General features: G+C 38.4%; 1 protein-coding gene across 1 annotated transcript; it reads right to left on the bottom strand.

The window, feature by feature from the left end:
* Positions 1-7,927: 7,927 nt before the first annotated feature.
* On the bottom strand, positions 7,928-13,903 carry LOC124165825 (endochitinase At2g43610-like). Its single transcript, XM_046543352.1, has 2 exons — positions 13,839-13,903; positions 7,928-8,697 (listed from the first exon to the last, which is right to left on the bottom strand). The coding sequence occupies exon 2, from the start codon at positions 8,667-8,669 to the stop codon at positions 8,085-8,087; it is 585 nt and encodes a 194-aa protein (XP_046399308.1). The 5' UTR covers positions 8,670-8,697; positions 13,839-13,903; the 3' UTR covers positions 7,928-8,084.
* Positions 13,904-14,291: the final 388 nt, after the last annotated feature.

The following is a 14,291-nucleotide window of genomic DNA, read 5'->3' as shown; positions in this document are numbered from 1 at the left end:
TGGTCTACACACGTACGGGCACGAATAGCGATCAATGCTTTGGAGAAAGGTATGAGCTGATCCCGTGCGCTTTATACGGAAAACGTTTTTTTCCCTATGTTTGCAGTTTAACGTGCCTAAAAATCCTGCTGTGTGACCATGAATTCCAATTTCAAAGTTTCCCACTTCTCTGGGTACTATAATTCCAGCGACGCCAGGTGGCCTACTAGTAAATAAATAAAAGTCGCATTCACTTCAACTTGGAGAATTATGTACCTTTTGATTCACGAGCGAGATAGAATTTGAGGAAATACGATTGTCGACCTACTAACCTCTCTATGATAACCTAGGTTGCGCTATTATTCAGGTGCGCTATTCTTTATACAGAAGCTTGAAGAGTACACCATTTTTTTGCGATGGCGTTAATATTGGATCACAAATACTCTTCTTAGTATTCTGTCATCTTCCATTTAAGTGAGTCTATCTCACATCTCATATTGTTGTCCTTAAAACCTGTTTTAAGATTTACGATCGTGTGAGCTATCTTCAGTTGAATTCAATCTCATCCTCCGTATAGGACGATCGGTTTCAGGTGTTTTCTCCTTGGTCAACTTCAGCCGACGCTTACCTTTTGATTTTTACCGTCTCTGTGTTTGAAAAATTAATTTTTATACCTCTAAAGGGGTCGCTCAGGTGAATTTACATATTCTGTCCATTTTTTCGGTGCACTTGTCCCCACATTCGTCGGCTTACGTACTTCTTAGCTTTTTATATAACTATTCTCAGATTTTTGTTGTGTTCGACAGAAATGTCTGACGTGTTATCCGGAAATAATGCATTTTTAATATGTATTTTCAATATCTTTCGCTGCTCCTTACTTACGAATCCATATGCTGCTTCGAGCTATACCATTACTGTAGCTTTAACAAAAGACTAGTTCTGCAAATTTTTAATTTTTTTCGGACCTTTTCGTTTTTATCTCCCACTCGCATATTTGGCTATGAAATCAACACAGGCAAAACAGCGTGATTATTTATTATCATAGAGCATTATTTATTAATCCTGATTTAATTTTACCTATATTGGTTGTCACCGTGTTTCATTTTCTCCAAACCTTATCCTCGTACAGACGTGTGAGTTCATTGGCCTTCTTTGTGATTTCCCAATTTAAAAAAAATCATATTCTTGAAAGAAGTTTTTCTTTCGCTTACAAATTTCAAGAATTTGACGTTGGAATTTGGACGCGAAAGCGAAACACCTATTTCAGTATTCAATTCGGTGTACTCTTCGGAACTAAATCGGAATATTAGTAAAATTTGACATTGCAACATTATCAAGTGTGTTTTTGTAACGACGAAACGCGTAGTGTCATAATAAAACTCTGTGGAAATATTGCAATATCTAATTTTACTAATATTAAGAACTTCCACCATATCGTACCAACATGATACAAGACTACATCGGAACTTTATGACCGTCTTACATGAATGGGACTTATCGTTCTTCCTCTTTTGCCGAAGTCGCTGAGTTCGAAAATTGCTCCCAACGGTCGCCTCCCGGCATATTTTTTTATGTTGCACTCTTGTGTCGTATGGGTAAAAATATGAAAAAAAGAAATGAAGAACGAAATGCGACGCGCGAAGTGGTGTGTGTGTGTGTGTATAAGCGCGTGAAGCGTCAACGTGACGGAATGGAAGATTTACTCGGCCTCACCCCTCCACCCTTTCCTCGTCGTAAAAATGCTTGTCTTTGCCTCGCCCCTCTCCTCTTTATTTTCGCCACATCTCTATCTCTCTCATCCCTCGCCTTTTTCAAGCAATGGAGAAGGCATGAAGCACTTGTTGCGCTTAAGACGTGCGAGGAAAAGCGAGCCAGATTTCAGCGTTGAATGAAAAGAAGGAAAAAACGAATAAGTCGGCTCACTACCTTGGCGCTGTAGACCATCACTTATTTCTCCGTCGGCCGCCTCGAACGTAAACATGTTCCAGGAGAATTTCTTGTACCATTCTCTGAATTCTTCTGCAGAACTATATCAGCTAATTGGCGCATACTGATTTGAAATCGGCTTGAGTTGCTTCTTGCCCGCGTCGATTTCATCTCCGAAGTTTACTTCTCACTTTTCCATTTTATATGATGTCCAGGGTGTCCATGTGAACTAACAAAACACTCTGGCAAAGCGCATGAAAAAAATGAATACGACTCTGCGCAACCCAAATTTTATCTCTTTTCAAGGGCACAACTCCGCGCGGAGTTTCTAAAGTTTACCCATTGTCATCTATCCCCAAGTACTTGACTCTCTCTTACAAGATCGATCTTCGAATGAATTTTCGGAATTGTGTTATCTCCCCGATCCTCTTCATTCATGCCTCTGAGCGTTCTAACAACAGGTCCAGCGATTAGGCACGTACAGGGCTGGTATAAATATAGGCCGAGGAGTATTTGAAACACAAAATACCGCTCAAAATTTATTTGAAATTCAAAATACAAAAATAACTTTGACTTAGGCATTTGAAAAGCAAACTAAAAAATAGTATTTTAAATACCTTTTAAAATGCATAATACTTTCGAGGCAGTGGAAAGAAGGTTCCCTATCAAAAATTCTAATGCCGTTTTTCTAATGATGTAAATATTCTACACATTTTTCGTGATAAAATTGTTTCTAAACTGAAATTTATAAATTAAATATTTCCAAGCTTATTAAATTGGAAAATTAAAAAAAAAATATTCATAGTAACAAATAGATCCAAAGTCATGTCTTTTTGCGAGTAGGGTTAAATATTCTACAGTTTGATTTCCATTCGTATAAATATTATAATCAAGAACAATAGACACAATTATTGAGTTCGTGAATCAGTTTCTTCAGCTTTTCTTCTCAAATTACACTGCTGTGATATAACAAATGTAAATACTAATAATGAAAAACACTTTGTTGCTTCCACAAATTTCACAATTTCTATTTATTATAACCGGTTTCGGCTATTACACCATTTTCAAATACATGCAATATATGGTGGGGGGATGTATATATATAGTGGTTGTTAACGTGGGGGTGGGGGAAACAAGGTTTGGTTTCAAGCTGGGATTGGTAAATCGTGGAAAAGAATAGGGGGGGAAACAGTTTGTCAGGTGGGTTGTTGGGGTGGAGGATTTGGCAGGGTGATGAGTAATAAGGGGGATGGGTTGGGAAAGGTTATGTCGTTAACAAGGTTTCCATTTATGACTATTTTTCGAAATTCCAAGGCATCCATCGTTCTTCCTTTAATAGTACAATGCAGTATTTCGGGGTCGAAATTACTTCCGTGTCCCATTTCCAGGAGGTGCCGGGCGAAAGCTGACGTATCGTCCTTGTTTTTCCAACATGTCCTGTGTTCCTTCACCCTGGTGATGAAGTCTCGTCCCGTTTGGCCGATGTAGCATGAATCACAATCATTACATTTTAAATTATAAATGCCAGATTTTAATTTTGGTTCCATAACATCTTTAGCATTATTTAACAGTCTACCCAAGGTGTTATTATTATAAAAAGCAACTTTGTATTTGTTTTTGGGGATAGCTTGGGATACAGCATTAGAAAAAGGGCCTATAAAAGGTATTTTACACCATTTAGTTGAAGTTCTGGGTTCGACGGGTAGCAAGGAACTTGACGTGGTGTGAGCAATATGTTTTAATTTCCTATTTAAAATTCTTGTGATCAAAGATTGCTCATATCCGTTATTATGAGCAATTTGTCGTATGGTGTTTAATTCTTCTTTAAAATCAGTTTCCCGAAGGGGAATGTTAAGTAGGCAATGAACCATGGCGTGAAAGGATGCGTGTTCATGGGAGTGGGGATGGCAGGAACTGTTGGGTATAATGGCATCAGTATGGGTGGGTTTTCTGTAAATGGAAAACCTGTGCCTGTTATTCTCAATGGAGATGGTCAAATCTAGAAAATTTAAAGTTTGTCCACCAACTTCTGTGGTTAACGTGATTTTTTGGTGGACACCATTTATTAAGGATGAAAATCGGCCAAGTTGTCGCTTGCTGCCCGTCCACAAACAAATTATATCATCAGCATGTCTATACCAATAAAAAACATTCTTAAGTAAAACGTCCTTAGAGTTAAAAAGTTTTCTTTCCCAGCTGTCCATAAATATGTCAGCAAGAAGAGGTGAAAGCGGACAGCCCATGGCCAATCCTTCATTCATACGATATAATTTAAGGTTAAATGAAAAATAATTTTGGCTTGTGCAGAGTTGCATTGAGCTTAAGAGTTCGGTGGTGGCTTCCGAATTATCTAAGAATTTTTCCGCCTCTGTGAGAGCTTCGTTAACGGGAACACATGTAAAAAGGTTAGAAACATCAAAAGAAACCATTATAGAATTGCTCGGAAGAATCATGGAGTCTAAAGTTCGTGAAAGCTCAAATGAGTTTTTGATTCCGAATTTCGGGGTGTATGATGACATGCTGCGGAAAAGGGAGTTCAACTTGTATGCTAGTTTGTGCGTTGGCGATGAGACGTGTGATATTACATGTCTGATGGGGTAATTGATCTTATGTATACATAGCCTTACAGCCTACGTTTCGATGACCTTCTCGGCCATTGCCATCAGGGCGAACAGAAGAACGCCTCAACGAATGTGTACATAAACTCAGTACCAACCAGGTCCATCATTCGCCCTGATGACGATGGCAGAGAAGGCCTTCGAAACGTTGGCAGCAATAGCCGTGGCACGGTTGATTTCCTCGGAAGACCAGCAATATTAGCCGGGAAATACTTCATATTTTTTATCGAAAGTCCTTGTATTAATATTATTAACGTCGAAATAAATTATACATTTTAATTATCATTAACATTTAATTATTACGGAGGCTTCCGCGGTGAGTTGATTGGTGATGGTTTTCCGGGTTCATTCTGCGTTGACTCATATTTTGCGGACAAATCATTAACATTTTTATTAAGTCCCACAAATTTGCTCTCGTTAAAAAGTTGCCTTGGTGGTTCAGTTGGTAGAACACTTTGCCTGTATTCAGGAGATCCAGTTTCGAAGGCCGGTCAACGCATATGATTTTTCCTCTGAAGGAATTTTGGCTCCTTGATTTAAGAAAAGAATTATTTATATTCATGATTTTTGAGTAATTTAGCGGTACTGTAAAGTGCTCGCTATATTTTCTCGTAAATGAGATATAGCCTCAGAAAGAATGAGATTCAGCGATAAAGCCTCGACCTGCGAGAACTAAGACTTAAAGCACTTGTTTTTATTCATGTTAGTGACGTGACAAAATCACGTCATCATTATGGTTTGAAGTTAGGTCGTCATACTGATTAGAGAGAACGGAAGTCTGACTGTGTGCATAGTGCGGCAGGGGTAACAGATATAGCCAGTGACTAAGCGTTATGATGGCACGAAGTTGTCGCTGTAATCGGCGCGGCGGTAAATCATTCCACACGGTGACATCACATGCGTGTTTCATTGTTATGACGGGTTCACGCACATCTTTGGGAGTCAGATAGTTCCACGGTGCGATGAAGAGGATGCGTCACTACCGCAATACGGGTCGCATTTTACCTTCTTTCGCTACTCATTTAAAGCTTACACTTGGAACTGGTGAAATTTGAACGTGGCTATCAATAGGTAAATGTCTATGAGTCTTTTCATTATTGAGTATTTTATTATGCATATCGATGGCTAAGTTCTATGTAGAGGGGAAAATAGTCCCTGCTCTAATTGCAGGCTCGGATTCTTGCAATTTCAACAAATTTTTTCAATGCTAACCTGCGGAATGATTTGCCCCGTGTATAACGGCCTTTATCTATATTCGAAAAGACGATTCAATTATCACCACTTCTGCCATTTTCCCGAGTTAAATAGGAAATTTATGCTTAACAGTATGGTTATAAACAATAATTACGATTAATCTGAGTGTGATGGGCATAGTTAATGATAATATTTATTCTTAATCAGTAATATTAGAAGCTGATCAACAATCGTTGCTCTCAACAATCAAATCAAATATCCTCCTGGAATACATAGATGCAAATGGCAGAAAGCAGTTATTCATGTTTTTGACCCTGTTCCACCAATTTTAAAAACCTGAAAAAAATTAAGATAATACTTTAAGATAGAGGTAAAAACATATATTTTTTCGGCGTGTCTATTGTTTCCTAAAATTTTAAATATAATTTTGAAAATTTCAAACTTATGTAAGAGTTAAGTTTACGGTCTAGAAAATTTGAAAAAAAATCAGGATGGTAGACCACAGTAGTATACACAATTTAAAATCAAGAAAACGATTTTACAAAAATAAAAACTGGAGATGTTTTAAAAAAACTAAAAATCGTGTTTCAATTGTTTCTGAGTTCATTTTCCATTGTTGAGGCCTTAAACTTTGGGAAAACACATAATTTTGGATGCACTTAAAGTGCATATTTTTTATTTCTCAAAATATCGGGGGGCACTTTTTACCATCTTAACCGGCTAGACCCTTTAGTTCAAAACAAAAGTTATGAGCAAATTTTCCTTCTGAAGAAAAATAAGGTTAGTATAAGTTATGGAACTAAAATAAAAATCATTAATTTTTCTAGCAAATAATCATAAAAAACTAATAAAATGCTGTCATAATTTCCTAAAAATTTTGGTTTCTTCAACATTTTCTGTGAAAAAATTTTACAAACTGAACGACCACAGATTTGCGACAGAGGAGGCGACCGAGAGCTGAAGCTATTTGCGCCATGAGAGAAGGGTATGGTAGGAAGGGTGGAGAGAAATCCGGCGTCGGCATTAGCCTACTCTTAACGAAAGACGCCAAGGGGACCACGGCTTAACGTCCCATCCGACGGACGGAGTGTTGCGTTTGAATTGTTCTCCACGCAACATTCTTAAAATTTTACTTATTAGTAAGCCACCATGAAATATTTCATTTGGTGATTCTCACCCTTCGTAAAATTCCCGGCCGGAATATTTTTCCAACATTCTAGTGAAAAAAGCTCTGTGAATAGAAGTGATTTCATCGTTTCATTTATTAATTTTGCATGAATTTGATTACTAATGGGTTTGAAGGGTGTAAAAATTCCTTTCATAAAGAAATTAGACGTCGTTAAAGCCTCTCATTAGCTCCATAATTCAACGAAGTAGAAACTCCTGTTGCAGAAGTTGAAGTAGCGTACATGTTCGCGTAGAGGCATCGCTAAGATACTTCGCTCTCAGCGTGCCTTTGCGGACTCCTTTCCTCTGATTGTGAGTCTACGAGGAGTCAGCCGCTGCGGGACTGCCTTGGAGCCTTCGGAACGGCAGTTGTGACGTCAGAACCACCCGCATTGACCACGTCCCCTTTAAAAGACAGTTTTTCGCGCCTTTGGAATTTCGAAAATTTCGAGAATTATTATCTCGGGAATGGCTAGTTATCAAGCCATTGGTTTTTTTGCGTTGTGCAAGGTTCGTCGCCCTCTATTTTCTCTATTTTTTTCAAAAAAAAGTACAGGTTCCCCGTTAAAGGAAAATAAATAGAAATCGTTTGTGATATAGGAATCGTCATTCTTAAAATGAAAATACTCAACACTAGTAACTTTTCACTGGAAAATTATTTATTGGTACGACGCGTTTCGACGCTGAGGCGTCATTCTCGAGTATTTCTCAAGTTTACTTGCAAGTAATTTACAACCAGGGAGCACAACGACAGCGGACAAACTTGCCATCCAGTCGGTTAGAACACTGTGGGTGAAGAGGGAACTGCAATTATGGTATTTCAAGAGGGATAGCATCGCACAATACAAACCCCAGCTACAATTAGAACTATGTCATGTGCTGCATTGGATTGAATGGACTTGGTTCTACGACTTCTGCGTACTTGAGAATGACGCCTCAGCGTCGAAACGCGTCGTACCAATAAATAATTTTCCAGTGAAAAGTTACCAGGGTTGTGAATTTTCATTTCAACATGGATTTTCACAAAGTAAAAGCCGAATCGATTGATTTCTTTGTCATTCTTATTTATTAAGTGATTACATGGGATGGGGTAGGTAAGGCAGATGTTAATGAGTGCTGTCGTTCATTCTAGAATACAATTGGGTCATCTGGTACATTATTCGATAGATGAGAATAAATGAACAATTGGTATGAATGATATCAGTTGTAACAGCCTCGCTCGCTTGCCTTGTTTTGGACTCCCAAGGCATCTGCCACCTTGAGATAATATTGATATCTCTTGGCAGCTACTGAATTGTAACCACCACTGCACTCAATCGCCCCATTTATTGCCTTAGTTGTCTTTCCAAAGCAGTCATAGCGACCCCCCAGTTGAGGCCTGACCCGCTCAGTCCAATACCAAACGCTGACCCTCATGGCCAACTTTGTCTCATTGGCTACTCGTTCCGGATTCCTCAGGAGTTCATCTCCCATACCAAGGTCCCTCGAGGCATCCCTGTAGTTTGCAGCCCAGGTTAGCTGTATGTAACCTCGGCCGTGGTAGTCTTTTCCAGGTAGTGAGCAGTGGTCCCTGTATTGTCCGTGGTTGCGTCTACCAGCATATGCAATTTCTTCCTTGTATCGGAATCCAGCGCTCTCGTGGATTAGTTGAGCCAGGAACATCGCCAGTTCGTTGAGGGAGAAAGAACTTGTTTGACTGTTGAAATACTCGTACACCTCAGAACTGGGAGCTGAGAAACCGCAATCTTCAATTGCCTGGTTGAACTGTCTTCTAGTGATACCCATTTTGATGCCTGCTCCTATAATTTTTTATCTGAAATAGGGGAAAAGAATGTATGGAGTTACATACAAGGCCTGAGAATGACGCAGTGCGTTGAAACTATGGTGGTGATCTAATAAATATTTTATGTGGAATAACATAGTTTAATTTTCATTCAATATGAATAAATTCCATAAATTAACGCCTCAAACTATAAACTGCTTTTCTGTACTTTTTAGGACTTTTCACTAAATTATTATTAGTAATATATGCTTCAATAGTTTATTTACTTTAATGGTGATTATTCACATGAGTGTTAAGGATCTTTGAAAAGAGCAGATAAGTGGCAGAAGCATTGAGTCAGATTTAATACGGAAATAAATAGTAAAAATTATTATTTTTAGAAATTAGCTTCAGTTAATCTAATGATCAAGTCATACTCAGAAATTTTCAACCCAACATTACAGTGTATTTCTGTTACCTGAGGTAACAAGAGGTAATATTAGAAATTAAATGGGCCCAGACATGCTTTCTTTTGGAAAAACTGTGAGAACATTAGAATGTGTACAAATGGCATGATTTTTGTTTCTGCGAAGCAAAATTGAGGTGGCTATTTTGACGTGAAAATTCATCCATCATAGGTCTCAGCAAAGTCGGATACCTGAAGTGTAAATCTTTTGTTTAATTACGGTTGAGTGACCGTAAATGTTTTTGAATTGCCATCTGCTTCGTTTCCCTCGGCGGTTGTGATTACTCAGTTGGCGTTGTGGAGTCTTTAAATCTTCCGAAGAAAAAGAAAAGGAAATGGAGCAGTAAAAATTAGCCCACCGCGTGTTACTAACTTTTTTCGTCTTCCTGAGTCATTGTCGAACACCAGAAAAATAAGCCAAATGCACCTTAATTTCTTCGTGAAGGAAGAACGGTGTTCTAATAGAGCTTGCATTAAAAAAAAGTCGTAGTCAACGATTTGATGTTTCCCCTACGGGGAATGCTGATGTAGTGTATAGGATCCGGGAAATGGTGTGTATCTACGTTTTAAATCTGTGTATGTAAATGAAAACCAAGCCAGCCACCAAAGTCACTGCCCTCTCGAACTCTTCCTGACAAATTTAATCCCTGACTAGTTCAGTTATTGAGGCCGAAAGTAAGCCGTGTCATCCGAATCCGTTGATAATAAAACAATTGATCATATTTTGAATTTTTACATATACCATTTTTTTACCTTGAGAATGAGCCAACGGACAGTAGTGATAAATTATTGTTATAAGTATATGGATAAATAAGGGCTAAATGGAAATTAAATTACTGCAAATAGGCGAGACTAGGGAAGACTGGGACAAATTTTGGAATACAATTTGTTTGTGTAAATATTAGCGGCCCAATTCATTTTTTTTGCAATCCTTAGTTGCCTTAACCCTTCTGAATGCCATAGAAATATTCTCGAGAAATTATAATTGGTGAGTACCGTGGAACTTAACATTTTATGATCATATGACATTTATCCCAGTACTCCCTCGTGCCGGGAGGGATGGGATTTTTAAGTGGGAGTCATGGGACACTTATGTAAATGTGCAAAAACGGTATGAAAAAATAAACGATTGATTCAAAATACGTGAAAAATAGATATTGTAGTTATTTCCGATCATATTTATACGATTTATGGTAGTTGTAGTAAGTTTAAACAAGGATTTCACTCTTTCAGTGCCTTTAAATTAAATTGGATAATCAGACTCAGAAAAATATCATTTTTCTCTATGAAACTAATGTCTTCTTGCTGAGAAGAAAATTTTTAAATTGGCTCCCCTTTTTCGCATGAATTATTCGCATACATTCAGTGGCGGCTTGCCCATAAGGACTCTCGGACGCCGCCCCTCCCAAATATTTGAAAAATTAAAAAAAATAAATATCCATTTATTTGTAATTATATCTACATCTAATTAATCAGAGTGTTTTTTCGGTTGCATACATCGAAAGTGTAGGAAAAACAAGAAAAGAAATAGCGCGAGAAGTTCATATTTGTAGCCGTGGGGCGCTGGCCAGAACGTCCCAATCCATCCCCATGCAGTTATATGGAGAGTGGTAGTGGTGGGGGCCGCTGGTGCTATGACGCGTCTAACGTTGTGTCTTATGGAAGTCTTGGGACGTCGCGTCGTCCGAGAATGCGCAGAGCGACAAGTGAGTTGACATCGCTGCGCCGCCCGGCGGGCGTATAATCTGGCGTCTACTTGGTGCTGCCACAGAAAAGGGACCCAGGGAATCAGAATCGCCACTGTACTGGGTGTAGTTAAACGATTTTAATTTTTAATTACTGGTAGGTATTGCTACAGAAAATAAATTATCTCATTATGCTTGCGTTTTTGGGTGTTTGAATTCCGGAACACATAATATCCAACCAGTTGAAGGCCGTATTGACGTAGGAAAACTATTCTCGAGTATTTGCCACTGTTCTGTTATGATTACGAATTTCAAGAACCTTGGGGAAATTAATATTATAATATTTAGGCCTTAACAATGTATTCATATCTTCCCGATGATTCGAAATGCGGAACCTATTTTCAGATAAATTCATCAAAAGACCTGCAGTACTGGGAAAAATCAGTTAGCATTCTCCACTGATTTATAATTTAAGAAATAGGTGCGTGCGTGATAGGGTGAAGGATTGAACATGATTTAACCCGTAAAACGTGTCTTTTAATAGAGTCATTCAATGAATGTCAAGAAGTGCCGCGTACAATGCACCTTTTGTGTGTAGGTTCATCATTTTTCTAGCCGTCCTTGTTGTGTTAGTTCATGTTCACCTAATTCATCAGCGGCAGAGCGGTAGCTGTCTGACGGAAAATGTCCACTTGGGTCTGATTTAAGTGGCTTCGAAGAGTTCATATCAGTGCGGAGATCCTTACAGCTCCCATCTGTGGCTCAGAGTCGTCTTCTTTTACGATCTAGAATTTCTATATTATTATATCATGGCAATGATTTCGAAGTCATGGTTATTTCAAATGCGACCCGTTGGCGTCTCGTGTGTTTACCACATATGAATCTTAGACTCAAGGAGATGGTCCGTGACGTCCTTTGTTTGCTTGAATGCCTTTGCTGACCTTAAATTCGTCCCTCAGCTGAATCAGCATTAGTGGACCACGACTTCTATCTCCCTTGAGTCGTCCTTATAGTAACGGCAAGACTCTTGGAAAGAACGGAGTGAAATGAGTTCAGACATCATTTTCGAGGAGTTAACTGTGCGTAATTGCCGATTAAGAAGTTTCTTAGTGCTGTGTGTACATTCAAGAAGACAATTTTAATTAATCAACAGTGCTCGTTTTACTTTTAGGGAAATATAGGGAAAAATTGTCCCAATTCTGTGTCCAGGTACCTTGTTCTTTTTGGTCGTATTTTTCGTCGGCCTATTTTGTGTCGTCGCTTGTTTATTATAGACTAGTACCCTTGCCATGTGTTCAATCGGAAAGAAATTGTTGTCCGGCGCTGATTTCAACGAACGTGTAATTGATCACTTTGCTGGACAAAAGGAAAGAAGGATGGACCTCTGCAATATAACTAAAGGAATGTGAGCATTTCAGATTTTGTTAAAAATGTGTGAGATATGTTTAATTATTGATTTTAAATCATATTGTATTCAAGAAGCAACGCGAACACCGCAATCAAAGTTTACATCTGCCATAGCAAAGCGCGTGCCTTCTAGAAGAGTTTGTTGCCTAGTGGAAGTCATTGACACTCCCCTCCCTTCTCAGGTGTTCCAAGTGTCATTGCTACCTAAATCATTGCAAATATTGTATAGATTTGATAAATAACGCATTATGATTGCAAAACGAACAACAGAAGTGTATTGCAGGCATATCCGCACGAAGAATGTAGGCCCTAAAACCTAAAGTTACGTATTTTCGTTTGTATTTGCAAAATATCGCAGCAAATATATTTTTATTCTTCAAGATCATTGATCAGTATAATCTAGAGTCCGGACTAAGCCGATCCCTATGACCGAGAGTCTACTGCATTAAGTATTTATTAATCAAGTTTTATTAGTAAAACTAGGTATTTTTGTTGAAAAAAACGGAACATATGGCATCACAAAATTTAATTCCTAGATTGCTGTAAAAACTCAATAAAATACACGAAATATTAAAAACTTATGACCCCCGGGCGGAGTGCGCCCCCCCCCACCATTTGACTCGCGAGTCGCCACTGCATACATTATATCCATCGCCATACTCATTAATACAGCCTTTACTACACCCCTGTGTATTACAGAAGAGAAAAACAATTTCACAAATGAGATTACTATGGAAAAATTACCGAGTGACTGTCCTAGGAAGCCAATGCTTTCAGTGCATTTCTTAATAATGCACATTTTGATGAATTCTTTACTCTTGCTATCTCTCTCACATTTTTGCCTTCATGACGAACCACTTTCACAGCTTCCAGAATTGTACTATTTGGCTCTGGTGCCACATCTGGATTTTGTCACTGGTACCATTCCGGATCACTTATGAGGCATACTTACACCTAATACTAAAATTATAATAACTTATAAAATAAAAATGAAAAAAATACGCAGGAGTGAGACACTGTCCCATTCATCCCACAAATATGATGTCCCAGACCTCCCATATGGGCCGTTTTGTATTTCGCATGCATTATTAAGCTTTAAAAAGCAACTAAATGTCATTTAAATTACCAGTTACACACTCAAAGGATATGCATTTTCATCAGTGCTTCCGGCGAGAGGTCATAATTAAAATAATAGAAATTTAAAGTAAAAGCATCGCACGAAAGTTACCAAAAATTGGTGTGGAAACCAATATCTTTCCCTTAACTCACATTCAGAGAAGTGAGCCAGGAGTCATTTTAGGAGAAAATGCAGCTACTGCTTCTCATACACGTGAGAAAAGCAAGAGCTAAAACAGCTTAAATTAGGAGAGGAAAATTTGAACTGACCCATACGTCCCACTGTTCCATTCCTCCCTTGTTTCCCCTGCATAAAATATAACTTTAAATTACGGAATCATCGGATCATTAACTATGGAAATCAACTATAATATCGAATATTTTCGAAAAAAAAAAAATAATTCCGCGCAATATTAGCCAGAGTTTTTTCGATTTTGGCTGCCCCTATTATCCATAGGACCAAATAATCGGAATATCCCGTATTGTTAAATCACTTATCATCGCTGGATGTCACTTACCTCAATTTTTATGTGTCGCCTCACGTCCTGCACCTCGACTCGACGATATCTTCGCTTCTCCCTCGTCCTCCCGCGGCTTATAAGCACGGCGTGATACGACGTCACCAGATACGCAACGATCCTCCCACCCTCCTCCCCCCCTAGAATTCTCTTCTGCTCCCGTTTGCGAATCGCGAAAAGAGGCGGCATTCCCCGAAAGGATGAGTCAGAATTTTTAGGACCCATAACTCCTTTCTCGTAACCATAGAGTTATCATGCTCGTGAAGTTTTCAGTCTGCATGGAAGAGTACCTAGCTCTTCCCGATAAGTTTTTCTCATGCTATTTTTCTGAACTGCAATATCCATTAATGTTTTTTTAACGACTCATTTTTAATTAATGATCTTTTTCCTAATGTATCTTTTTGTAATTTTATTTTTCTAAAACATTAACGCTTCTAACACCTATATTAAGAG

Source organism: Ischnura elegans, chromosome 9, assembly GCF_921293095.1.
Source record: "Ischnura elegans chromosome 9, ioIscEleg1.1, whole genome shotgun sequence".
Taxonomy (NCBI): domain Eukaryota; kingdom Metazoa; phylum Arthropoda; class Insecta; order Odonata; family Coenagrionidae; genus Ischnura; species Ischnura elegans.
The sequence above is the reverse complement of the archived record's forward strand: the minus strand, read 5'-3'. Positions and strand labels throughout refer to the sequence as shown.